The sequence below is a fragment of the Ceratotherium simum genome, chromosome 9 (genome assembly GCF_057802395.1).
Source record: "Ceratotherium simum simum isolate JZ-2026a chromosome 9, ASM5780239v1, whole genome shotgun sequence".
Classification (NCBI taxonomy): Eukaryota; Metazoa; Chordata; class Mammalia; order Perissodactyla; family Rhinocerotidae; genus Ceratotherium; species Ceratotherium simum.
Genome location: NC_141908.1, coordinates 19,450,339 through 19,475,195, shown reverse-complemented (window position 1 = coordinate 19,475,195; position 24,857 = coordinate 19,450,339). Strand labels below are relative to the sequence as shown.

Genomic DNA, 24,857 nt, shown 5'->3' with positions numbered 1-24,857 from the left:
TGGCCATTTGCTTAAATACTAACCGTGCTGTCTTCCTGTTCATAAAATTGACACATGGAATTCACAGGCCCCTTTAGCATTAGTTTCTTTTGAAAGGCATTTCAGTATTAATTCTTTGTCATTGGCTTCAAAGTTTTGACCCTCTCGGTTCCCCAAAGTGTCTCCACCTGGAAGGCTGTTAAACTTATGTTTAGTGCAGCTCTCATCAAGTAGAAATGCTCTGACTTCAGTGATGTTCTGAAACAGATTTCTAAAGAGTCAGAGGACTTCATTGTGGAACAGTATAAACGTCTCCGCCAGAGGGATGGTTCTGGAGTAACCAAATCTTCTTGGAGGATTACAGTGCGACAGCTCGAGAGCATGATCCGTCTCTCTGAAGCAATGGCTCGGATGCACTGCTGTGATGAGGTATCAAAGTCACTTTAACATAATGGGGGGAAAGAGAAATTGATTTGTTGGCTTATAAGCATGTTGTTGTCTTTGGTATAGGAGTTTTTATCTTTGTTATAGGACATACTAGCATTCACTGCAGATTTATTTTTATATAACTGTTGAGTACTCATAGGATACATGAATGGGATTTCTCCCTTTGAGAAGGTTGCTGTCAAGCATTTATTGAGTGCAGTAGGTAGATTAATGAGATAATTATAGATTATAGAGGGCATATAGAAGTGAGTTACCATTCACACCATTCATTCAAGAAAAATTTGTTTAAACCCTACAATGTGCTTAGGCCTCTGGGCTGGGGATACAGATATGATAATGTAGCCCCTGGCCTCAAAGGGAACTCTCCTCCTTAGGTTTGTATAATGCGTGGTTATTAAACTGTACATGTCAGTGGGTATTTAGGGAGTAAATGGGGAGCACTCAAGCCTCATCTCTGCTTCAAGCAAAGCAGCCCTGCTTTTACCTAGCTTTGTATATTAAACAGTGTAAGATTTTGTTTGAAAAAAAGAGTTGGCTATTTTTATTTTAATGGTATGATTGAGGTATAATTTACATAGAAGAAAATGTATAGCTTTGACTTTTTACATATACCCTTGTGACCACCCAGCTCAAAGTACAGAACATTTCTATGATCCCAGAAAGTTCCACTGTGCCCTTTTTCAGTCTTAGCCCCCTTCCCAGAAGGAACCAGTGTTCTGACTTCAATCACCCCCTTTCTATCCCATTGCTTCAGTTTTTGGCTTTTTTTATTTTGGTTTAATTTTTCAAGTTCTCTGATAGGTGCTTTACTGTTTACAAAGTACTTTCACACTGTCTTATTTGATATTTTTTGATTCACCTGACATTTAGTGGATATTTTTGTGGGATAAGAGATGACTAAGAGAGCCCCTGCCTTCCATTGCTGATAATCTGGTGGGAGCAAGGCATAAATTTAATTAGGCATGTGACATACAAGAGGGAGGATATTAGTATAGAGTGTCACTAGCAAAAAGTATAGAGATCAGTTCTTTCTTAAAGAAGGGGAAGGGTTTAGGGAGGTGCTGACATTTAAACTTGATCACTGAAGGGTGAGTAGAATTTTGATAAGCATTTTATTTATTTTTTTAAATTTTTTATTTTATTTATTTATTTTGTGTGTGTGAGGAAGATCAACCCTGAGCTAACATCCATGCTAATCCTCCTCTTTTTGGCTGAGGAAGACCGGCTGTGAGCTAACATCTATTGCCAATCCTCCTCCTTTTTTTTTCCCCCAAAGCCCCAGTAGATAGTTGTATGTCATAGTTGCACATCCTTCTAGTTGCTGTATGTGGGACGCAGCCTCAGCATGGCCAGAGAAGCAGTGCGTCGGTGCGCACCCGGGATCTGAACCCGGGCCACCAGTAGCAGAGCGCACGCACTTAACTGCTAAGCCGCGGGGCTGGCCCTGATAGGCATTTTAGAGTGAAGGTAGAAAGTTTAGCAAGAGCATAGGGTATCTAGACAAATATAGTGAAATCTGCAGAGAAAGAGTAGATCATGGTGGAGGGGAATTCTTAAAAACCATGCTTCTTTAAAATTCTTTAAAAACCATGGTTCTTAATTTCTGCCATTTGTACCTTTTTTTTTTCATTGTGATGTTTCCTAAAATGAGTTTTATAGAACTGACATGTGTCTGGGGGAATCTATAATAGATTTCTCTTTCTTTTTGTTGGTCCTTTTAGCCATTCTGGTGAATTTATGGTACTATCTCATACTTTATGTGTCTATGAGAGGGGTAGAATGTGAGAAAACCAAAATACCACTATGATTTTGTATGGAGAAAACCTGTTTGGTATGTCAAGAAGAGTGACTTACTGATTTGCCTCATCTTGATTGGTTTAGGTCCAGCCTAAACACGTGAAGGAAGCTTTCAGGTTACTGAATAAATCAATCATTCGTGTAGAAACACCTGATGTCAATCTAGATCAAGAAGAAGAGGCCCAGATGGAGGTAGATGAGGACCCAGATGGTATCAATGGTGAGATGTTTGTTCATGACTGTTATGGAGTTGGAGACCAAAATGTTCTCTAAGATATCATGGCAAAAGGGCACTTGTTAATGGTTATGAAGTCTGTGTAGCAAAAGGGAAACGTGGATGTTGATTTTCATTAAGTGTTTACAAATTAAAATAAATATAGGGCCAGCCCCGATGGCCTAGTGGTTAAAGTTCAGCGTGCTCCGCTTCGGCAGCCCAGGTTCGGTTCCCGGGCACAGAACCACACCACTCATCAGTAGCCATGCTGTGGTGGTGGCTCACATTAAAAAAAACAAGATTGGCAACAGATGTTAGCTCAGGGTGAATTTTCCTCAGCAAAAAAATAAAAATAAGATAAATAAATAAATACAATTAAATAGTTGATATAAAATATATATGCTTAAAAGACTGAAAGACAATACACCAAAATGATGATAGTGGACTTATTTGTATTCCCTGGGCTTATTTCTATTGTAACTTTGCTCTTGAATTAAAAACACTCTCGAGTACATTAAAACAGACAAATATCAAAATTAAAAATTTTGTCTATAATGTTGCAAATGCACTTTTAGATTATGAAATCTTTGTATCTTTCATCATTCTCATTCCTTCCAAATTATTTTTTGCCTTCACTAGTAGCCTTTACAATTTATTGTAATTGCTTCTAATTTATTTGTATAACCACTAAATACTGAGATAACTATATGCTTGTTTTGAAGTTAGTATTAAAATATAAGTAGTATACTTATAAACATTTGATAAGGGAGTGTTTTAGGCACAAAATCAATATTCAGAAGGTTATATATCACTTAGGTCATGCTGACAGCCCTGCTCCTGTGAATGGAATCAATGGCCACAGTGAAGACATAAATCAAGATTCTATTCCAAAAGCCTCCTTAAGGCTGAGCTTCGCCGAATACTGCCGAATCTCTAACCTTATTGTGCTTCACCTCAGAAAGATGGAAGAAGGTAAGGCTGTACCTAATGCTGCACACATGCTCAGCCACTTACATAAAGTGTATGCGCATAAACCCCTTCAGACTGCTAAAAATTATATTGTTTCATCAGAAGAAATGATAAATTGTTAGACATCGTCACTTTGGCAAAGGATATCTACAGAGTATCAGCGTATCTGCCAGCCTGGACATTTCCCCACAAGTTCATTGTCAGTCAAAGGTTTATGGATCATTCTTGTTAATGTCCTTGGCCTATTTTAGTATTTTTGAAGCAGAATTTGGGATCTGATAATATGTAAAGAAACATTTAAAAGTTTTTACAGATACAAAATCACTATTCCTTACAACAGCCTTATTTAAAATGGATGGACTCCTAGGGTATTTATATTTCATAGGCAAGTAATTAAACTCAAAATACTATATTAGCCAAGTATATTCCAAACTAGAAATTGAAGTAAAAATCCTCGTTTCTCCGTAGATAAAGTGTGATATCTGGACATTAGTACACTTCCTGCCCTTAACTGCTTTACTATGCTATTCCAAGTTTTATCAACCTATAGTTAGCCACAAGGCAGAAGGAAAATATGAATTCAAGGAGTCGAACTTAAACTTCAGTTTGGTGGTTAACTATCGGGTAATTCTTATTTAAAAGTTCCAATATGCTGGCTTCCAGACATTCTGTTTCATCACAGCGTCCTATCTATGATGGAGGAAGAGAACGCCAGAGACTGTCTTAGCTTACTAAAGATTTGAGCCCTTTAGTTTCTGTGCTCCTTCCCCTGGAAACTATGGATCAGTGGGAAGGAGAAGAGAAGGCAGTAAAGGGGCCACTAGGACAGACAGGTGTTAGCCCCACTCCCTTCTCACATAAAAAGATTTGGGAGCTCACATGTTCTTGTGTTCACATTATACTTCATTATTCTGTTTCTCGTGCAACTAAGTTTTACACGTGGCAAACGGTTGATGGAGCACCCAGACACTGTCTGCGTTCCACAGATAAATTCCGCTAGGTCTTCTTCCTTGCCTTGAAAAAGAAAAAAGATACTGTTCACCCAGTCAAGTAAGTTATTATCTCTCAGCTGTTCTCTAGTCCAGCACAGGGAGCGCAACTTTAAACGAAGGAGGTCACTTCCCCAAGCGCGTTTGGACAAACCACTGAAGTTTCAGTGTGGCCATAAAAAAGTTTTTCAAAGGCATTATCATTAGTAAAGACAGAATTTTCCTATTTTGAATTCTCATTTTATTAACAATTGCTAGAATCAAGACTGAGTTTTCTTTTATTATAGTGTATTTCTTTGATAGTTACAATATTATCCAGGTTCCAGCACTTCCTGTGAGTTCAGAGTTCTGCTTTAGACTCTAAGCAGACAGTTCAGTCAGTATGGATAGACCTTGCTGGAATAAATTGGTAATTTTTTATTTTGAGTGAACGCTCATGGATTTCAATTCTCAATTGATCTCAATTTCACAGTCTTCCCCTTTCCAGAGAGGAAAAATTATATTTAAGAAGTTTTGCTTGCCATTGCTTAATTCCTAATTTATGCTTTCAGTTGCTGTTGACAAACATTCTCATAGGTGATGAAGAATAAGAAGGTGAAGGAAACACCTTCATACTTTGAAGTCTTAATAGCTTTAAAAAACTTGTTTCTTATAATCTAGTTAGTTTATCTAGTTTATTAGATTTTTCTCTTCAGGATAAAATAAGGCATACTTTAATAGAAGTAATATGACAGGTTATTTCAGGCTTATGCTGGAACATTGCAAACCTTTCAGCAGATGCACTTTCTGACAGGTTGATGGTTATCTAATCTGTACATTATCTTGTGTAGGCAAACTCCAAGAATCGGCAATACAGTTTGCTAGAAGGATAATTTAATCCTTTTAAAATGTATTTTTTGTTGCAGAAGAGGATGAGTCGGCATTAAAGAGGAGTGAGCTTGTTAACTGGTACTTGAAGGAAATCGAGTCAGAAATAGATTCTGAAGAAGAACTTATAAATAAAAAGAGAATCATAGAGAAAGTCATTCATCGACTCACCCACTATGTACGTACAGACCTGTGCTTTCTCGGGTATTAATGAGGGAGGGAGTTCATGCCTCATATCTGTGTAGGTTCATTAGGTGTTCATTTATTTTGATTCGTTAGGGTCTAGTCAGAATTATGAGTTGTAAAACAAGAGAGAATTAACAGCAATTAATTGACTTATTTCCTCTGCTAAAACAAATAGAACTTAAGTTTAATCTGGGAAGGTGGTTTTAGGGTCTTACTATTTGAGTGTTTTTATCCTTTGTTTTCCACTCCCATTACCTTAAATCTTCAAGCATCCTGACCACTCACTCACTTTCTACCTTTCGTCTTCCTCATACCCTTACCTCCCACATTACCCAGCGGACAGTCTATGGTCCATCCCAGTAATCACTCTTTTACTCTTAACTTCATTCTCTCTTTGTTTTGCTTACTTGACAAAACCCCAGCCTTGGTTAAATCTAATTCTTTTTCTATACCTATATCCAAGCAGTTAAAAGTATCTGGAGAAAAGCATACAACCATGTGTCCATTCTTATTTTAAATTCATGATGACAAATCTCAAGTGGACAATTCTTCTGTTTGAGTGACCTCACAATTGCACTGCCCAATGCTATTACTTTTCCCTAGTCAGTTCATTCTCCCACTCTCTTAAAGGACCATTACATATATACCTTCTCTCTACTCAAATCAATTTGTCATTCTCAGTATTCAACCTGTCAGCAGCATTTGTCACAGTTGATCACTGCTAGAAATACTTTGTTCGCTTGGCTTCTGAGTCACCATATTCTCCTGGATCTACTCCTGTCTCACTGGTTATTTCCTCTTGGTCTCTTTTCCTGAGTCTTTCTCTTGACACTTTTTTTTTTGTCCTGAGGAAGATTCGCCCTGAGCTAACATCTGTGCCAGTCTTCCTCTATTTTGTATGTGGGTTGCCGCCACAGCATGGCCGCTGAAGTGGAGCATGCCGAACTTAACCACCCGGCCATGGGGCCCCTTCTCTTGTCACTGTTTTTTTTGGCTGAGGAAGATTCGCCCTGAGCTAATATCCACTGTCAATCCTCCTCTTTTTTAGCCTGAGGAAGTTTAGCCCTGAGCTAACATCTGTGCCAATCCTCCTCTAATTTTTGTGTGTGAGACACTTCCACAGCGTGGCTGGTGAGTGGAGTAGGCCTGCGCCCAGGATCTGAACCTGCGAACCTGGGCTGCTGAAGTGGAGCTCACAGAACTTTAACCACTTGGCCACAGAGCCAGCCCCTCTTGTCACTTTTTAAATGGAGTACTGTGCTCAGTCCTCAGACCTCTTTTCTATTACATTTATTACTTAAGTGATTTCATTTGATTCTATGAATTTAAACCCATCTGCTGATGACTCCCAGATTTATATCTCTAGCTCTCACCTCTCCTCTAAACTCCAGGTGTATGTAGCCAGCTGCCTGCCTGTAAACAAATAGGCATCTCACACTTAATGTGTTCAAAACAGTTCTTTCCTCCTTCTAGTGTCCCCCTTTACTCAGTTGCTGTAGGCCACACACCTTAGAAGATTCCTTGATTCCACTCTCCCCTCACAACTTCTCCTTTTAGCAGTAAATTCTGTGAGCCTGCCTTCAGTGTGTGTATTCTCACACCTTGACATCCACCTAGCCACCATGCTTGGAATTCCACAGGAGCCTCCTAACTGTCCCCCTTTGTGTTGGCTCTCTACGCAGCAGCTAGACAGATGTTTTAATAAATGGAATTGTTTTAGTACCCTACCTTCCAGTCCTTCCCTTGTGGTTAGAATAAAACTAGTCTCCATACCATGGCCTGCAGAACCCTTCACAGTCAAGCCCCTGTCCACCTCGCTCACCTCATTTCATAGCACTCTTCTACTTGCCCATTCTGCTCGGTGACACTGGCCTTGTCACTTCCTTAGACACACCAAATATGAAGGCCTTTGCATTTGCCCCTTGTCTCCTTCCCCAGATCCCTTCCTCCATCATGGTGTCTGCACAAATGTTACTTTTTCAAAGAGGTTCTTCTTGCCTAGCCTGTCAAAATAGTAGCCTCCTTCTTGCTGTCACCTCCTTACCCTGCTTTGTTTTTCTTCATAGTGCTTAGCATTGCCTGGCAGTATATTCTTTATTGAGGTGTTTAGTTTGTCTCTCTCATTAGAATGAGGGCACCATGTGGGCAGGGGCTTTGTTTTGTTAACCACCGTATCCCCAGGATCTACAGTGGTGCCTGGCACATAGAGGGGTCAAATATTTGTTGAACGATTGAATTTTTCTGTTCAAATGGCAGATACTCAACTGTCCTGCAATTCTCTTCACAGTACTCAATATATAAATAATATAGGTGTCACATGTCAGGGTTGAGTCATCTGAAAAACTGTTTACGTGTGGGAGTAAATGAGGGTATGATTATTTGTGTTATGAGACAACAGCTACTCAGATCAGAATTTAATAAATGTATGAAAATAAAGGTGAACCAGGGTAGTGCGTGCCCAAAGTTGTCTTTCTAGTGGGCAGTGTGTCGCACCAGGCCAGCCCTTCCCTCCCTAGTGCCTCCCGGGGTCAGTGTAAGATAAAATGACCCACACGAGAAATCCACATTGGGACACCTTGTGAAATTAACTGATCTAAACTGGGGTTACCTTTTTCGGTTTGACTCACCACCTGAGTTAACTCACTACAAAAGATTAGAGAACTTGTACTGTGCTGATCAAATGTGCTTCCTGTGAGGGTGTGTTAATACACAGAGTGAGTGCTTCAAAGTGTCCAGTCCCTCTTAGTGGCATTAGTGCTCATACTATGGGACTTCACTACCTTCTTAGGATCAAATCACTATTTCCTGAGTTTCTCTGTATGGGTTTGGCTAGGAGTCCTTTTCATTTGTGGACATTTTAGACTGACTGATAGATACATCGTGGCTTGAACTCTGTCGTGAAGATTTTTAAGCCACATAGCATGTTCTAGTTTTTTTTATTAGCTAATAGCTCAAAGTGAAAATTTTCCCATGTTAATTATCTTTAGATTATGCATCTAACTGAATTATGAATGGATGGTACCTGAAAGAGTTCAGTGGCTAGTAATTAAAAATTAACATAATATTAAGTGAAAGTAAATATTGTTATTAGAGTGATAAGCAGAATGATAAACATTTAACAGGATTTTACACAATTGCATAATCTTAAAATTCATGCATTATGTTCTATTTTTTTTGAAATTATGTTTACAAGTACTTGATGTAATATGCCAGGAAACCTCATTAAAATTACAATGTCTATTGAGCTTACTTGTATATTTCTTAATTTTTCAAAAGAGGTTTCTGGTATGAAAAAGTCTACATCCTAATGGGAAGGGGATTTAGCAGAACCTTGGTAATGATTTTAAGGTATAGTCCTTTTTCTAGGGGGGGAAATGAAAGAAAATGTTAGTAGCAAACATTTAGAAAAAGGGTCAAGTCCTGTGTATCTGAGCATTTCTATAATACTGCTGGAGAACTAAGGACAAATATTTGTTTCATAGGATCATGTTCTAATTGAGCTCACCCAAGCTGGATTGAAAGGCTCCACAGAAGGAAGTGAGAGCTATGAAGAAGATCCGTACTTGGTGGTTAACCCTAATTACTTGCTTGAAGATTGAGATATTGAAAGTGACTAAGCAGAGAAACTGTAGCCCTCTACCTCCTGGCCTGGAGTCTGGATGGAGCTCTACTGGCGAGAGAAGTGTTTCTGGGAGTGATGCTTCAGGAAGATTTATTTTGAGGAACAAGAAAAGTTCAGATGGTCCTGTGTGTCACCTTCCTGTCATATGCTTTTATACCAACACAGGCTTTAGCACTTTGTTTAGTGTGCTGCTTGTCTAAGTGAAGTTGGAGCCCAATAATATGTAGTTTCTATAACAAAGGCCTTTGTTTTCATGTGTAGGAAAAGGTCCATTACTTTTATGGTATGTGGTATCTTATGGGGAAAATAACTTTTTTCAGTTGCCAGCTACTGCTTTTTTTAATCAAAATAAAATAACTTGTTTTGCAGTTGTCTTGGATTTATGTCTACTCTACTCTAATTATTGCCTACATCTACTTATGAATATGAGTCTTTCCCTTTTTGCTTATTCTGGGGCAAGGAGGTGGAAGTCTGGCATTATGGTAAGCCTTTAGGATTAGGTTCCTGTAAGGAGGCGTCCTTATTAGAATTAGTATGAAGGTAAGGGGCCTTGGAGATAACTTTCCAAGGTTAATTCCAGTTCTGTTTTGTTTTGTTTTTTTAAGATAGTTAAAAAATGAAAAGTTCATTGAAATTCTGTGTCCTAAGAGTAATTTCTCAGAATTATTTCCTAACTGCTTTTTTGAGGGAAATATGTCATTTTCTATATTACATACCATCCCCAAATTTTATGGCTTTCTTCCAGGAAAAAATTGTTGCTATTTATGATACAAACAGCCACTAAGACTTAGCTGTAATCAGTATGTTCATGATGTAGCAGTTCCTCTTGTTGCAGGTTTTCACAACAGATGGCATTCTGGGGCTGCAGAGCCAGTTAGGGAATGTTATTTGTGGTATGTGCATTCACTATTAGTAACTTCACTCTCCACTGGCTTGAAAACAGTAAGGGTGAGGGGGACTGGAAATGGAGCGAGAAGTTGCACAGTTAGCAGATGCAGGGTATAAGCTCCTGTTAAAAGTATGTTCCTAATTAATGAGGGTAGGAACGGCTGTTGGGATGAGGAATCCTCGAGTGCAGGATCTCAGATTTCCTGTTGAGGCAGTTAGGAGGTGCTAATATAAGGCATGGACAAATAAGCAGGACATTCAGGAACAGATGATAGGAAGAACATTCTAGTGAAAACCCAGGAGACATCAAGAAAGAGCCCCTCCCTGCACTGACTCCCAACTTGATAAAATGGGGTGAAAAGGTAGTGAAAGGAGAGAAACAGGCTGGCAGGAATTTGAATTTGAATTTGATCCAATATTTACCCAAAGGAAAATGTGAAGCCCGGGAAAGATGAATTCCTTTCTGGTGAATCTGTCCTCCCCTCCCCAATTCTGCCGTTGGTGAGAGTGGGGGCTCCAGAGCAAGGTAAAGTCATTAATAGAAAGTCAGTTTTTGTACATATGAATAAGTGTGCTTATATTTCCACACACTCCCTTCCTCCACATATTACTTCTCAGGGAGGTGAAGTGGCTAATGGATGATGGAGCGTGTATGAGATCTTTATGGAGAAAATTAGACAAGTGTTTAGTAAGTGGGTAGAGGTAACATGTTCCTGAATGGGAAGTCTTGAATATTGTAAGTTGTCAACGGATCTATAAATTTAATGTATTTTCAACCAAATCCCAACAGATGTCAACCAAGGAAATAACTACATAAATTGTGATAGAGCTATGCTGTGGGATATACAAACAAAAATGAGATAAACCTAGATGTTTGCAATGGAAACATTTCCAGGACATAAGGAAAAGAAAATGTGCAAATATAGTCATAGGAGCACGTAAATCTATAAAGCAAATATTAACAGACCTAAAGAGAGAATAGACAGCAATACAATAGTAGTAGGGGACTTTAATACCCCACTTTCATCAATGGATAGAGCATACAGAATATCAATAAGGAAACATTCACCTTAAATGACATGTTAGACCAGGTGGACTTAACATATACAGAACATTCCATCCGAAACTAACAGAATACACATTCTTCTCGAGTGTACATGGAACATTCTCCAGGATAGATTATATGTTAGGCCACAAAACAAACCTTAATAAATTTAAGAAGATTTGAAATCGTATCAAGCATCTTTTCTGACCATAATGGTATGAAACTAGAAATCAATTACAAGAAGAAAACTGGAAACTTCACAAATATGTGGAGATTAAACAACATGCTACTGAACAACCAATGGGTCAAAAGAGGGGGAAAAAATACCTTGAAACCAGTAAAAATGGAAATACAACATACCAAAACATATGGCATGCAGCAAAAGCAGTTCTAAGAGGCAAGGTCATAGAGATAAATGCCTACATCAAGAAACAAGAGTGTGGTGATGGATTGTAATTAGTTTTTGGGTGCTGAACATGATGTAATCTATGCAGAAATAGAAGTACAATGATGTACACCTGAAATTTATATAATGTGATAAACCAACGTTACTGCAATTAAAAAAAGAAGTCTTCCTATTAAAGAAAAAAAGACAGAAGAAAGATCTCAAATAAACAACCTAACTTTACATCTCAAGAAACTAGAAAAACAAGAATAAATGAAGCCCAAAGCTAGTAGAAGAAAGGAAATGACACAGATCAGAGTGGAAATAAATGAAATAGAGACTAAAAAACTTAGTTCAATGAAACTAAGAGCTGATTTTTTGAAAAGATAAACAAAATTGACAAACCTCTAGCTAGACTCACCAAGAAAAAAAGAGAAAAGACTCAAAATCAAAAAGGAAAGTGGAGATGTTAAAACTGATACAGATATACAAAGAATCATAAGAGACTACTATGAAATTATATGCCAACAAATTGGACAACCTAGAAGAAATGGATAAACTCCTAGAAACATATAAGCTACCAAGACTGAATCATGACAAACTAGAAAATCTGAACAGATCAATTACTAGTAAGGAGATTGAATCAGTAATCCACCTCCCAATAAACAAAGTCCAGGACCAGATGGCTTCACTGGTGAATTCTACCGAACATTTAAAGAAGAAGTAACACTATTCCTTCTCAAACTCTTCAAAAAAATAGAAGAGGAAGGAACACTTCCAAACTCATTTTACAAGGCCAGCATTACCCTAATACTAAAACCAGACAAGGATGTCAAAAGAAAAAATTACAGGCCAATATCGCTGGTGAACGTAGATGCAAAAATCCTCAACAAAATATTAGCAAACCAAATTCAACACGACATTAAAAGGATCATACACCATGATCAAGTGGGATTTATTCCAGGGATGCAAGGCTGATTCAACATCCACAAATCAATGTGATACACCACATTACCAAAATGAGGGATAAAAATCATATGATCTTCTCAACAGATGCAGAAAAAAGCACTTGACAATTCAACATTCATTTATGATAAAAACTCTCAACAAAGTGGGTATAGAAGGAATATACCTCAACATAATAAAGGCCATGTATGATAAGACTACAGCTAACATCATACTCAATAGTGAAAAGCTGAAAGCTTTCCTCTAAGATCAGAAACAAGACAAAGATGCCCACTTTCACCACTTTTATTCGGTACAGTATTGGAAGTCCTGGCCATAGCAATTAGGCAAGCAAAAGAAATAAAAGGTATCCAAATCAGAAGGGAAGAAGTAAAACTCACTATTTGCAGATGACATGATATATATAGAAAATCCTAAAGACTCCACCGAAACACTGTTAGAACTAATTAATGAATTCAGTAAAGTTGCAGGATACAAAATCAATATACAAAAATCTGTTGCGTTTATGTACACTAATAACAAACTATCAGAAAGAGAGATTAAGAAAACAATCTCATTTACAATTGCATGAAAAAGAATTTGTAGGAATAAATTTAACCTAGGAGGTGAAAGACCTATAAACTGAAAACTGTAAGACATTGATGAAAGAAACTGAAGAACATAGGAATAAATGGAAAGATAGTCCATGCTCATGAATTGGAAGAATATGTTAAAATGTCCATACTACCCAAAGCAATCTAAAGATTCAATGCAATCCCTATCAAAATTTCAATGGCTTTTTTCACAAAAATAGAACAAACAGTCCTAAAATTTGTGTAGAATCACAAAGACGCTGAATAGCCAAAGCAGTCTTGAGAAAAAAGAACAAAGCTGGAGGCATCACACTCCCTGATTTCAAACTATATTACAAAGCTATAGTAATCAAAACAGTATCGTATTGGCATAAAAACAGACACATAGAGCAATGGAACACAATAGAGAGCCCAGAAATAAGCCCACACAGGTATGAGCACTAATTTACAACAAAAGAGCCAAGAAAGGGAAAGGACAATCTCTTCAATAAATGGTGCTGGGGAAACTGGACAGCCATATGCAAAAGAATGAAACTAGACCACGGTCTTACACCATACACATCAGTTAACTCAAAATGGTTAAAGATCTGAACATAAGACTTGAAACCATAAACCTCCTAGAAGAAAAACGTGAACACTAAGCTCCTTGATATCAGTCTTGGTGAAGATATATTGGATTTGACACCAAAAGCAAAATAAAATAAAAATAAAACAAATAAGTGAGACTACAGCAAACCAAAAAAATTCTGCACAGAAAGGAAACCATCAACAAAATGAAAAGGTAACCTACAGAATGGGAGAAAATATTTGCAAACCATATATTTGATAAGGGGTTAATATCCAAAATATATAAAGAATGCATACAGCTCTATAAAAAAAAGTTCGATTAAAAAATGGGCAGAAGATCTGAGTAGACATTTTTCCAGAGAAGACATACAGAAGGCCAACAGGTACATAAAAATGTGCTCAGCATCACTAATCTTAAGGGAAATGCAAATAAAAATCACACTGAGATACTACCTTATACCTGTTAGAATGGCTATCATCAAAACAAGAAATAACAAATGTTGGCAAGAATGTGGAGAAAGGGGAACCCTTGTACACTTTTGGTGAAAATGTAAATTGGTGCAAGCACTATGGAGAACAGTATGGAGCTTCCTCAGAAAATTAAAAATAGGACTACCATATCATCCAGCAATTCCACTTTGGGATATTTATCTGAAGAAAATGGAAATACTAACTCAGAAAGATATCTGCACCCCTATGTTCATTGCAGCATTATTTACAATAGTCAAGACGTGGAAAAAGTGTCCATCAATGGATGAATGGATAAAGAAAATGTGATATATGTACAATGGAATATTATTCAGCCATAAAAAGGAAAGAAATCTTGCCATTTGCAACAACATAGATGGACCTGGAGGGCATTATGCTAAGTGAAGTAAGTCAGAGACAGAAAGACAAATACTGTATGATCTCACTTGTATGTGGAATCTAAAAAACAAACAAAAAAACTGAACTCAGGTATAGAGAACAGATTGGTAGAGAACAGGCAGGGGTGGGGGATTGGTGAAATGGATGCAGGTAGTCAAAAGGTACAAATTTCCAGTTATAAAATAAATAAGTCATGGGGAGAGAATGTACAGCATGATGACTACGGTTAATAATAGTGTATATTTGAAATAATATTATATATTTAAGATCTACTACTAAGAGAGTAGATCTTAACAGGTCTCACCACAAGAAAAAAAAAATTTGTAACTACATGTGGTGATGGATGTTAACTAGACTTATTGTAGTGATCGTTTCACATTATATACAAATATTGAATCATTATGTTGTACACTTGAAAGTAATATGTCGATTATATCTCAATTTTTAAAAATTAATTAAAAAAACGAAGCTATGCTTATAACTTTGGGATAGAAGAGGGTTTTTAAAATAATATGTAAACACAGAAGTCATAAATAAAAAAATTGATAAATTTGACTACACCAAAATTTAAAACTTTAAAAATTAGAAAAGGGGCTGGCCTGGTGGTGCAAGCAGTTAAGTGCACGCGCTCTGCTGTGGTGGCCCAGGGTTCGCTGGTTCAGACCCCGGGTGCACACCAACGCACTGCTTGTCAAGCCATGCAGTGGCAGCGTCCCATATAAAGTGGAGGAAGATGGGCACGGATGTTAGCCCAGGGCCAGTCTTCCTCAGCAAAAAGGAGGATTGGCAGATGTTAGCTCAGGGCTGATCTTCCTCACAAAAAAAAAAAATTAGAAAACAAAGCTACAGATTGGGAAAAATGTATTGTCAACCTATATAACAGAGAAGGGATTAATATCCAGAAAATATAAGCTACAGATGAGAAGAATATATTTTCAGTATATATATATATATGTGTGTATATATATATATATATATATATATACACTGTGGCAATGTCTCATATAAAGTAGAGGAAGATGGGCATGGACGTTAGCCCAGGGCCAATCTTCCTCAGCAAAAAGAGGAGGATTGGCAGCAGATGTTAGCTCAGGGCTGATCTTTCTCACACACACAAAAAAAAAGATAAAGGGAAGAAAAACATCAAAAATAGTTATAATCTCATCTTTGTGTGTGTGTGTGTGTGTGAGGAAGATCAGCCCTGAGCTAACATCTGCCAATCCTCCTCTTTTTTTGCGGAGGAAGACTGGCCCTGGGTTAACATCCATGCCCATCTTCCTCCACTTTATATGGGACACCGCCACAGCGTGGCTTGACAAGTGGTGTACGGTGCATGCCCGGGATCTGAACCCCGGGCCACCACCGCGGAGTGCACGCACTTAACTGCTATGCCACCAGTCCGGCCCCAATCTCATCATTTTAACCACAAACTCACAATACAAGATGTAATAAGTTGCCATGACAATAACTTAGAAGGGGAAGAGGAAAGGGATGGAATTAGCTTAGAGTAAGGAAATAAGAGGCTATCAGAAAATGGACTATCTCATCTATGAGATTTTTTATACAAACCTCATGGTAACCACTAAACAAATAATCAGACTAGAGACACAAATGATAAATAAAGAGAAAATTGAGGAAACCATCATAGAGAACTACCAAACTGAATTGGTAGTTCAAAATACACAGGACGAGAAACAAGGGAAAATGAGTGATAAAATGGCAGCCTAGCCTAAGCCCTTATATGTCAATAATCACTCTAAATGTAAATGGGTTGAATTCTCCAATCAAAAGACAGAGAGTGGCGGGATGGATTAAAAAAACAAGACCCAACAATATGCTGCCTCCAGGAAGTGCATCTCAGCTCTAAAGAGAAAGACAGGCTCAGAGTGAAGGGATGGAAGACGATACTCCAAGCTAATGGCAAACAAAAGAAAGCAGGTGTTAGGGCCGGCCTGGTGGTGCAGGCGGTTAAGTGCATGCACTCCGCTGCAGTGGCCTGGGGTCTGCCGGTTCGGATGCCAGGCGCACACTGACGCACTGCTTGTTAAGCCATGCTGTGGCAGCATCCCATACAAAGTAGAGGAAGATGGGCATGGATGTTAGCCCAGGGCCAGTCTTCCTTAGCAAAAAAGAGGAGGATTGGCATCGCATGTTAGGTCAGGGCTGGTCTTCCTCACACACACAAAAAAAAGCAGTGTTGCCATACCTATATCAGACAAAGTAGACTTCAAGATAAAACAGGCAATGAGAGACAAAGAGGGGCACTATATAATGATAAAAGGGATACTCCACCAAGAAGACATAACACTTATAAATATATATGCACCCAACACAGGAGCACCAAAGTACATAACGCAACTATTAAAAAACCTAAAAGGAGATATTAACAACAACACAATAATAATAGGGGATCTTAACACCCCACTTACATGAATGGATAGATCATCCAGACAGAAAGTCAGCAAGGAAATAGTGGAATTAAATTAAAAACTAGCCCAGCTGAACTTAATAGACATATATAGAACACTCCATCCAAAAATAGCAGAATACACATTCTTCTCAAGTGCACACAGAACATTCTCAAGGATAGACCATATGTTGGGAAACAAGGCAAGCCTCAATAAATTTAAGAAGATTAAAATCATACCAAGCATCTTTTCCAACCAGAATGCCATGAAACCAGAAATCAACTACAAGAAAAAAGCTGGGAAAGTGACAAATATGTGGAGACTAAACAACATGCTACTGAACAACCAATGGGTCATTGATGAAATTAAAGGAGAAATCAAAAAATATCTGGAGACAAATGAAAATGAAAATACACCATACCAACTCATAGGGGATGCAGCAAAAGCAGTCCTAAGAGGGAAATTCATAGCAACACAGGCCCACTTTAAGAAACAAGAAATAGGGCTGGCCCCATGGCTTAGCAGTTAAGTGTGCACGCTCCACTGCTGGCGGCCCGGGTTCGGATCCCGGGCACGCACCGACACACTGCTTCTCCGGTCATGCTGAGGCCGTGTCCCACATACAGCAACTAGAAGGCCATGCAACTATGACATACAACTATCTACTGGGGCTTTGGGGGAAAAAAATAAATAAATAAATAAATGGAAGGAAGGAAGGAAGGAAGAAATATCTCAAATAAGCAATCTTAAAATCCATCTAACAGAATTAGAAAAGGAAGAACAAACAAAGCCCAAAGTCAGCAGAAGGAGGGAAATAATAAAAATTAGAGCAGAAATAAATGAAATTGAAAACAAAAGAAAACAAACAGTAGAAAGGATCAATGAAACTAAGAGCTGGCTCTTTGAGAAGATAAACAAAATTACAAACACTTAGCCAAACTCACTAAGAAGAAAAGAGAGAAGGCTCAAATAAATAAAATTTGAAATGAAAGAGGAGATATTACAAAGGACACCACAGAAATACAAAGGATTATAAGAGAATACTATGAAAAACTATATGCCAACAAATTGGACAATCTAGAATAAATGGATAAATTCTTAGACTCATACAACCTCCCAAAACTGAATCAAGAAGAAATAGAGAACCTAAATAGACCATTCACAAGTAAAGAGATTGAAACAATAATCAAAAACCTCCCAAAAAATAAAAGTCCAGGACCAGATGGCTTCTCTGGAGAATTCTACCAAACGTTCAAAGAAGATTTAATACCTATCCTTCTCAAACTATTCCAAAAAGTTGAAGAAGACGAAACACTTCCTAACACATTTTACGAGGCCAACATCACCCTGATCCCAAAGCCAGACAAGGACAACACCAAGAAGGAAAATTACAGGCCAATATCACTGACGAATATAGGTGCAAAAATCCTCAACAAAATATTGGCAAACTGAATACAGCAATACATTAAAAGGATCATACACCATGATCAAGTGAGATTTATACCAGGGATGCAGGGATGGTTCAACACCCACAAATCAATGTGATACATCACATTAACAAAATGAGGAATAAAAACCACATGATCATCTCAATAGACATAGAGAAAGCACTTGACAAGATCCAACATCCACTTATGAGAAAAACTGTCAATAAAATGGGTAAAGAAGGAAAGTACCTCAACATAATAAAGCCTATATGTGACAAACAAACAGCCAACATCATACTCAATGGGGAAAAGCTGAAAGCCACCCCTCTGAAACCAGGAACACGACAAGCGTGCCCACTCTCACCACTCTTATTCAACATAGTATTGGAGGTTTTGGCCAGAGCAAAATTAGGCAAGAAAAAGAAACAAAAGGAATCCAAATAGGCCATGAAGAAGTGAAACTCTCGCTATTTGCAGAGGACATGATTTTATATATAGAAAACCCTAATGAATCCATCAGAAAACTATTAGAGATAATCAACAACTACAGCAAAGTTCCATGATGCAAAATCAACTTGCAAAAATCAGTTGCATTTCTATACTCTAATAATGAACTAACAGAAAGAGAACTCAAGAATACATCCCATATACAATTGCAACAAAGAGAATAAAATATCTAGGAATAAATTTAACCAACGAGGTGAACGACCTATACAATGAAAACTATAAGACATTATTGGAAGAAATTGATGATGACATAAAGAAATGGAAACATATTCCATGCACATGGATTGGAAGAATAAACATAGTTAAAATGTCCATACTACCTAAAGCAATCTAGAGAGTCAATGCAATCCCAATCAGAATCCCAGTGACATTCTTCGCGGAAACAGAACAAAGAATCCTAAAATTCATCCAGGGCAATGAGAGACCCCGAATAGCTAAAGCAATCCTGAGAGAAAAGAGCAAAGCTGGAGACATCACAATCCCTGACTTCGAAACATAGTACAAAGCTGTAGTAATCAAAACAGCATGGTACTGGTACAAAAACAAACAAACAGATCAACGGAATAGAACTGAAAGCCCAGAAATAACACCACACATCTACGGACAGCTGATCTTCAACAAAGGAGCCAAGAACACGCAATGGAGAAAGGAAAGTCTCTTCAATAAACGGTGTTGGGAAAACTGGAGAGCCACACGCAAAAGAATGAAAGTAGACCATTATCTTTCTCCATACACAAAAATTAACTCAAAATGGATCAAAGATTTGAAGGTAAGACCTGAAACCATAAAACTCCTAGAAGAAAATATAGGCAATACCCTCTTTGACATCGGTCTTAGAAGGATCTTTCTGAATACCATGTCTACCTGGGCAAGGTAAACAAAAGAAAAAATAAACAAGTGGGACTTCATCACACTAAAGAGCTTCTACAAGGCAAAGGAAACCAGGAATAAAACAAAAAGACAACCCATCAAATAGGAGAAAATATTTGCAAATCATATACCCGACAAGCGGTTAATCTACAAAATATATAAAGAATTCACACAGCTCAACAACAAAAAAACCAAACAACCCGATTAAAGAATGGGCGGAGAATATGAACAGACATTTTTCCAAAGAAGATATACAGATGGCCAATAGGCACATGAAAAGATGTTCAACTTCACTAATCATCAGAGATATGCAAATCAAAACTACATTGAGATATCACCTTACACCCGTTAGAATGACTATAATCACCGAGACAAAAAATAACAAACATTGGAGAGGATGTGGAGAAAAGGGACCTCTCATACATTGCTGGTGGGAGTGAAAACTGGTGCAGCCACTATAGAAAACAGTATGGATATTTCTCAAAAAAATTAAAAATAGAAATACCATATGACCCAGCTATCCCACCACTGGGTATTTATCCAAAGAACTTGAAATCAACAATTCAAAGAGACTTATGCACCCCTATGTTCATTGCAGCATTATTCACAATAGCCAAGACATGGAAGTAACCCAATTGCCCACTGACTGATGACTGGATAAAGAAGATGTGGTATGTATATACAATGGAATACTACTCAGCCATAAAAAAGACAAAATCGTCCTATTTACAACAACATGGAAGCACCTTGAGAGTATTATGTTAAGCAAAATAAGCCAAAGACAAACACCATATTGAGTATGATTTCACTCATATGTGGAAGATAAACTAACACATGGACAAAGAGAACAGATTAGTGGTTACCAGAGGGGAAGAGCATTGGTGGGTGGGCATAAGGGGTAAAGAGGCACATTTGTATGGTGACTGACAAGTGATAATATACAACTGAAATTTCACAATGTTATAAACTATTATGACTTCAAAAAAAGAACCTAAAAAATAAAAATTATTTCTATTTAAAATATATATCTCTCTCTCTCCAAGAAAATTCCAGGAAAAAGAATGATAGGAGAGGCCACGTCCTATCATAAAGTGGAAAGTACTACCTCTGTGGTATTGCATAGGAATAGATAGTCAAGCAGTAGAAAGTCCAGACATCTACATCTATATAGATATTTACTTTCTGATAAAGCGGCATTTCAAATAGTGGGGGAAGAATGGCCTATTCAATAACATGTTAGAAATTGATAAGCCCTGCCACACAACACACACAAAGTTAAAATTCAAGATGGACTCAGGATCTAAAGATTAGAAACAAGATTAAGGAAATAATGTTTTACATGAGATTGTAAAACCATGGTACCACGTAATGTACCTTGAAAGACACCATAAACCAAATTAAGAGACTGGGGGAAATTTTTCTTATCATGTTTTAAGACATGATATCCAAACTCCATTAAGAGTTTTCACATCAGTAATAAGTTAAAATAATAAAAATGTACGAAGGATATGAACATAAATCTCAGAAGAAAAACAAGTGGCCAATTAACATGAAGAGCTATACTTCTAAGCAGAGAAACATGAAGTCAACAGGAGATATTTTCATTCTTCAAAGTGTCAAAAATGTGAAGTTTTATAACAGGTATTAGCAAACCAGAGAAATTTAGGCACACGTCTAACTGTAGGTAGGATTCAAACTTGAAGAAGCCTGTTTTGGAAGTCTATTCGAATTTCAATCAGAATTCTAAATGGTATGCCATTGAGTCAGCAACTTAATTTCTAAGAATCTTACCTTAAAGAAATGGTCGTCACACATGTGGACAAAGATTTACAGACGCAGATATTCATCTGTAACACATTAAAATTAAGAACCAACCTGTGTTCAATATGCAAGAGGTTAAATTATCGCACATCCTCACTGTGGATGCTACACATCTGTTAAAAGAGGTGGGTCTATATATTCTGATACAGACAGAGCTCCAAGAGCTATTAAGTGAAAAAAAGGAAGCCAAGGAACAATACATAAGGCATAATCCCATATATGTTAAATTATATTATATATTTAAAATGTTATATACTTACATATGTTTGCATTTGTACATACGTAATAATAGCTATCATTGAGTTGCATTGTTCTAAACATGCTAACAAATGGCTTCATTTAATTCTCACAACCGACTATCCCCATTCTACAGATGAGGAAACAGAGGCACGGGGAAATTAAGAAACTTTTGTCAGATGAGATTTAAACCCAGCCAATCTGACTCCTGAATAGTCATTAAGCTACACAGAGAAAGAAAACTGGAGGAAGCAGTGTTGAAATTGCTCACCCTAGGGAAGGGAGGGAGCAGGGGAAGGGACATTTGCAAGTTTCTCATATATGTTTCTATATTGTTTGAATATTTTACAAAGTGTGTTCATCATTTACTTACATATTTTTAAGGAGGAAAAAATGTTTGGCAAGGGACTCACTTTTGTTCTGTTATGGAAACAAATTTTAAAATATTTTGTAAGTAAGGCAAAAATGTGGAGAACTCTTTTGCTTTGGACATTTTCTGGGTTCCTCTGCTTAAATTGTGTGAGATGTTTGAGGTTTTTGTGTTCTCTTTTACGGTCTTTACATTTTTTGATATTACATTGGTGAACCATGTACTGATTTCATTATCTTAGATAATCCAGTTAAATATTGTGTTAATAATCAGTATTTTACAACCTCAGTTGTAGATATAAAGGAAGGATTCCACATATCTCCTAACAGTTCCTTGAAAATGGACCTGGCTTGGAACTCTGTCTTTATTGTCCTCCTAAGTTTTTCATGCTGGGGGTTAGACTGGGAATCTGATAGAAATTTCATTACAGCTGCCGGTCCTCTAACCAATGACTTGCTGCACAACCTGAGCGGTCCACCAGGAAACCAGGATTCTAACTTTGTAGCAGAGGACAAAGACATTTATGTTTGTCGCCAGCCACTGCCCGCGTTCCTGCCAGAGTACTTTAGCAGTGTTCATGCCATTCAGATCACCCATTATAAAGTATTTCTGCCATGGGCACAGCTTCTCCCAGCAGGAAGCTCCAAGAACCCAGACAACGGAACAGTGCAGTGCTACCGGCAACTCCTTGAGGCTCTCAAGGAAGCGCAGCTTCAGCCCCTGGTCGTGCTGCACCACCAGACCCTCCCTGCCAGCACCGTCCAGAATAGCGACGTCTTTGCTGACCTCTTTGCTGACTATGCCACATTCGCCTTCCACTCCTTTGGGGACCTAGTTGAGATGTGGTTTACTTTTAGTGACTTGGAGGAGGTGATAACAGAGCTTCCCCACCAGGAATCAAGAGCTTCACGTCTGCAGACCCTCACTGACGCCCACAGAAAAGCCTATGAGATTTACCACGAAAAATATGCTTCTCAAGGTGAGTACACATGACCCTGATGACTGACCCACCAGCAGCCTTCATCACCCACCTTCCCCCATCCTCGTCAAAGCAGGACTCGGCATTTCCTCCCCACTCACCTTCGATAATCCCATCATATCTATTCATTAGTGATGAATTGTATTGAAGATTTCCCAATGGAGAGAGGCGGGAGTGGCTTATATTGCATAATGCTTAGTATTTCCTTTGAAAAATATCTTTCAAGGGGCCAGCCTGGTGGTGTAGTGGTTAAGTTCACACGCTCCGCTTCAGTGGCCCAGGGTTTGCAGGTTCGGATCCCAGGTGCAGACCTACCCACCGCTTATCAAGCCATGCTGTGTCAGGCGTCCCACATATAAAGTGGAGGAAGATGGGCACAGATGTTAGCCCAGGGCCAATCTTCCTCAGCAAAAAGAGGAGGATTGACAACAGATGTTAGCTCAAGGCTAGTCTTCCTCACCAAAAAAAAAAAGAAAAGAAAAATATCTTTTAAGCATCCCTTCCCCACCACCGCCGATTATCTTTGCGTCCTCCTTCCTTCTCCAGTCCTGCCCCCCTGACCCTTCCAAGGCTTCAGGATTGTCCGTCCTCCCTCAGCCTCCCCCAAAGCAACTTACATGTTCTAGTTGCAGCTTACATTCCAGCAGGGAAGACAGAAAAATACAAAGATAATATAATGGTATGCTGATAGATAGTGAGAAGAGTGTAATTGCAATTGTCCATATTCCTGCTTCACAGCTAATTGAGGTTCTGATACAGTTGGTTTGGGCAGGACCAGGACATTTGTGATTTTAGTAAATTTCCTAGGTGAATCTGAGGTACACCAATTGTGAGAGCCCTTGGATTATATATGCCTTCTTGTTTTTCTTATGTATTGTGTGTATATCTGTATAGATAGTGTATAATATATATACATACTTGTATATTCTACTTTTAAAACTTAAGACATTTTATGAGTATGTTCTCATTTTATTAAAATATTGAAAGCATAATTTTCAATGGTCTTATAGGTTCCCCTCATATGAATGGATCACAGAGTTTTAAATATTTCTCTCATTTTTATATATGTTTACTTAATTTTCACTATTACAAATTATGTTGCAATGAACATTCCTATGTATAAATCCTTGCCTACCTTCTGATAAATTCTTTCTGATAGATTCTTAGAATTCAAATTACTGGGTCAAAAACGTGCGTTCTTCAAGACTTTAAAGTGTGTTGCTAAATTATTTTCCAGAAAAGTTGTAATAGTATATACCAACAGTTATAAAATTGTTCTTCTGACCCCACACAGCCTGTTCTTATATGATGTAATTATTTTTGTCATTGGTAATTTGACAGCTGAAAACTATTATCTCCTTATAGGCTCATTTGCATGTATTTGAACAGAAAGATTAAACAGTTTTTCCATGTTAAAAATAAAAACAGGGCAAGAGGAAAAAGAGTGTAAGTGTGGATCGGGGCCTTTTCAGATAGGGTAGTCAGGAAGGCTGTCCTCGGACCATCATTCAAGCAGATTGGAATGAAAGGAGGGAGCAAGCCATGAGATCTGGGGAAGAGGATTCCAGGCCCAGGGAAGAGTGCGAACCCCCACAGTCGGATTAGTGAATGAGGAGTAGTGGTAGGAGATAAGGAGATGCTGGGTTTGAAACTAGATTCTTTGAAAAGTCTATCTTGGTGTGGGTGAGCAAATAAATGTTTGCTGGCTGTAATTCTACTAAAGAAGCACTGAGTAAGTGAACTTTGAAAGAAGGCAAGACTGAAACTGGATCATCTCAAATAAAGGAAAGTCTATCTTATTTTGAGGGTAGATTCCATAGAATTATTTAAACTATAAAAATATATATACTTGTTTATTAAGATGTTTTGTATATTTCA

General features: G+C 37.9%; 2 protein-coding genes across 3 annotated transcripts in view; both read left to right on the top strand.

Moving 5' to 3' along the window:
• Window positions 1–9,449, top strand: part of MCM6 (minichromosome maintenance complex component 6) — a 32,154-nt gene extending 22,705 nt beyond the window's left edge. Inside the window, exons 13-17 of the mRNA XM_004423864.3 lie at window positions 247–408; window positions 2,308–2,443; window positions 3,254–3,409; window positions 5,301–5,440; window positions 8,931–9,449. Of these exons, the coding sequence (XP_004423921.1) occupies window positions 247–408; window positions 2,308–2,443; window positions 3,254–3,409; window positions 5,301–5,440; window positions 8,931–9,047 (711 nt within the window). The 3' untranslated portion in view covers window positions 9,048–9,449. The remainder of the gene's footprint in view (window positions 1–246; window positions 409–2,307; window positions 2,444–3,253; window positions 3,410–5,300; window positions 5,441–8,930) is intronic.
• A 12,890-nt stretch (window positions 9,450–22,339) lies between these two features.
• Window positions 22,340–24,857, top strand: part of LCT (lactase) — a 55,196-nt gene continuing 52,678 nt past the window's right edge. For both annotated transcript variants that reach the window (XM_014782446.2, XM_087434938.1), the window contains exon 1: window positions 22,340–22,979. In XM_014782446.2, coding sequence (XP_014637932.1) covers window positions 22,340–22,979 — 640 coding nt within the window. The remainder of the gene's footprint in view (window positions 22,980–24,857) is intronic.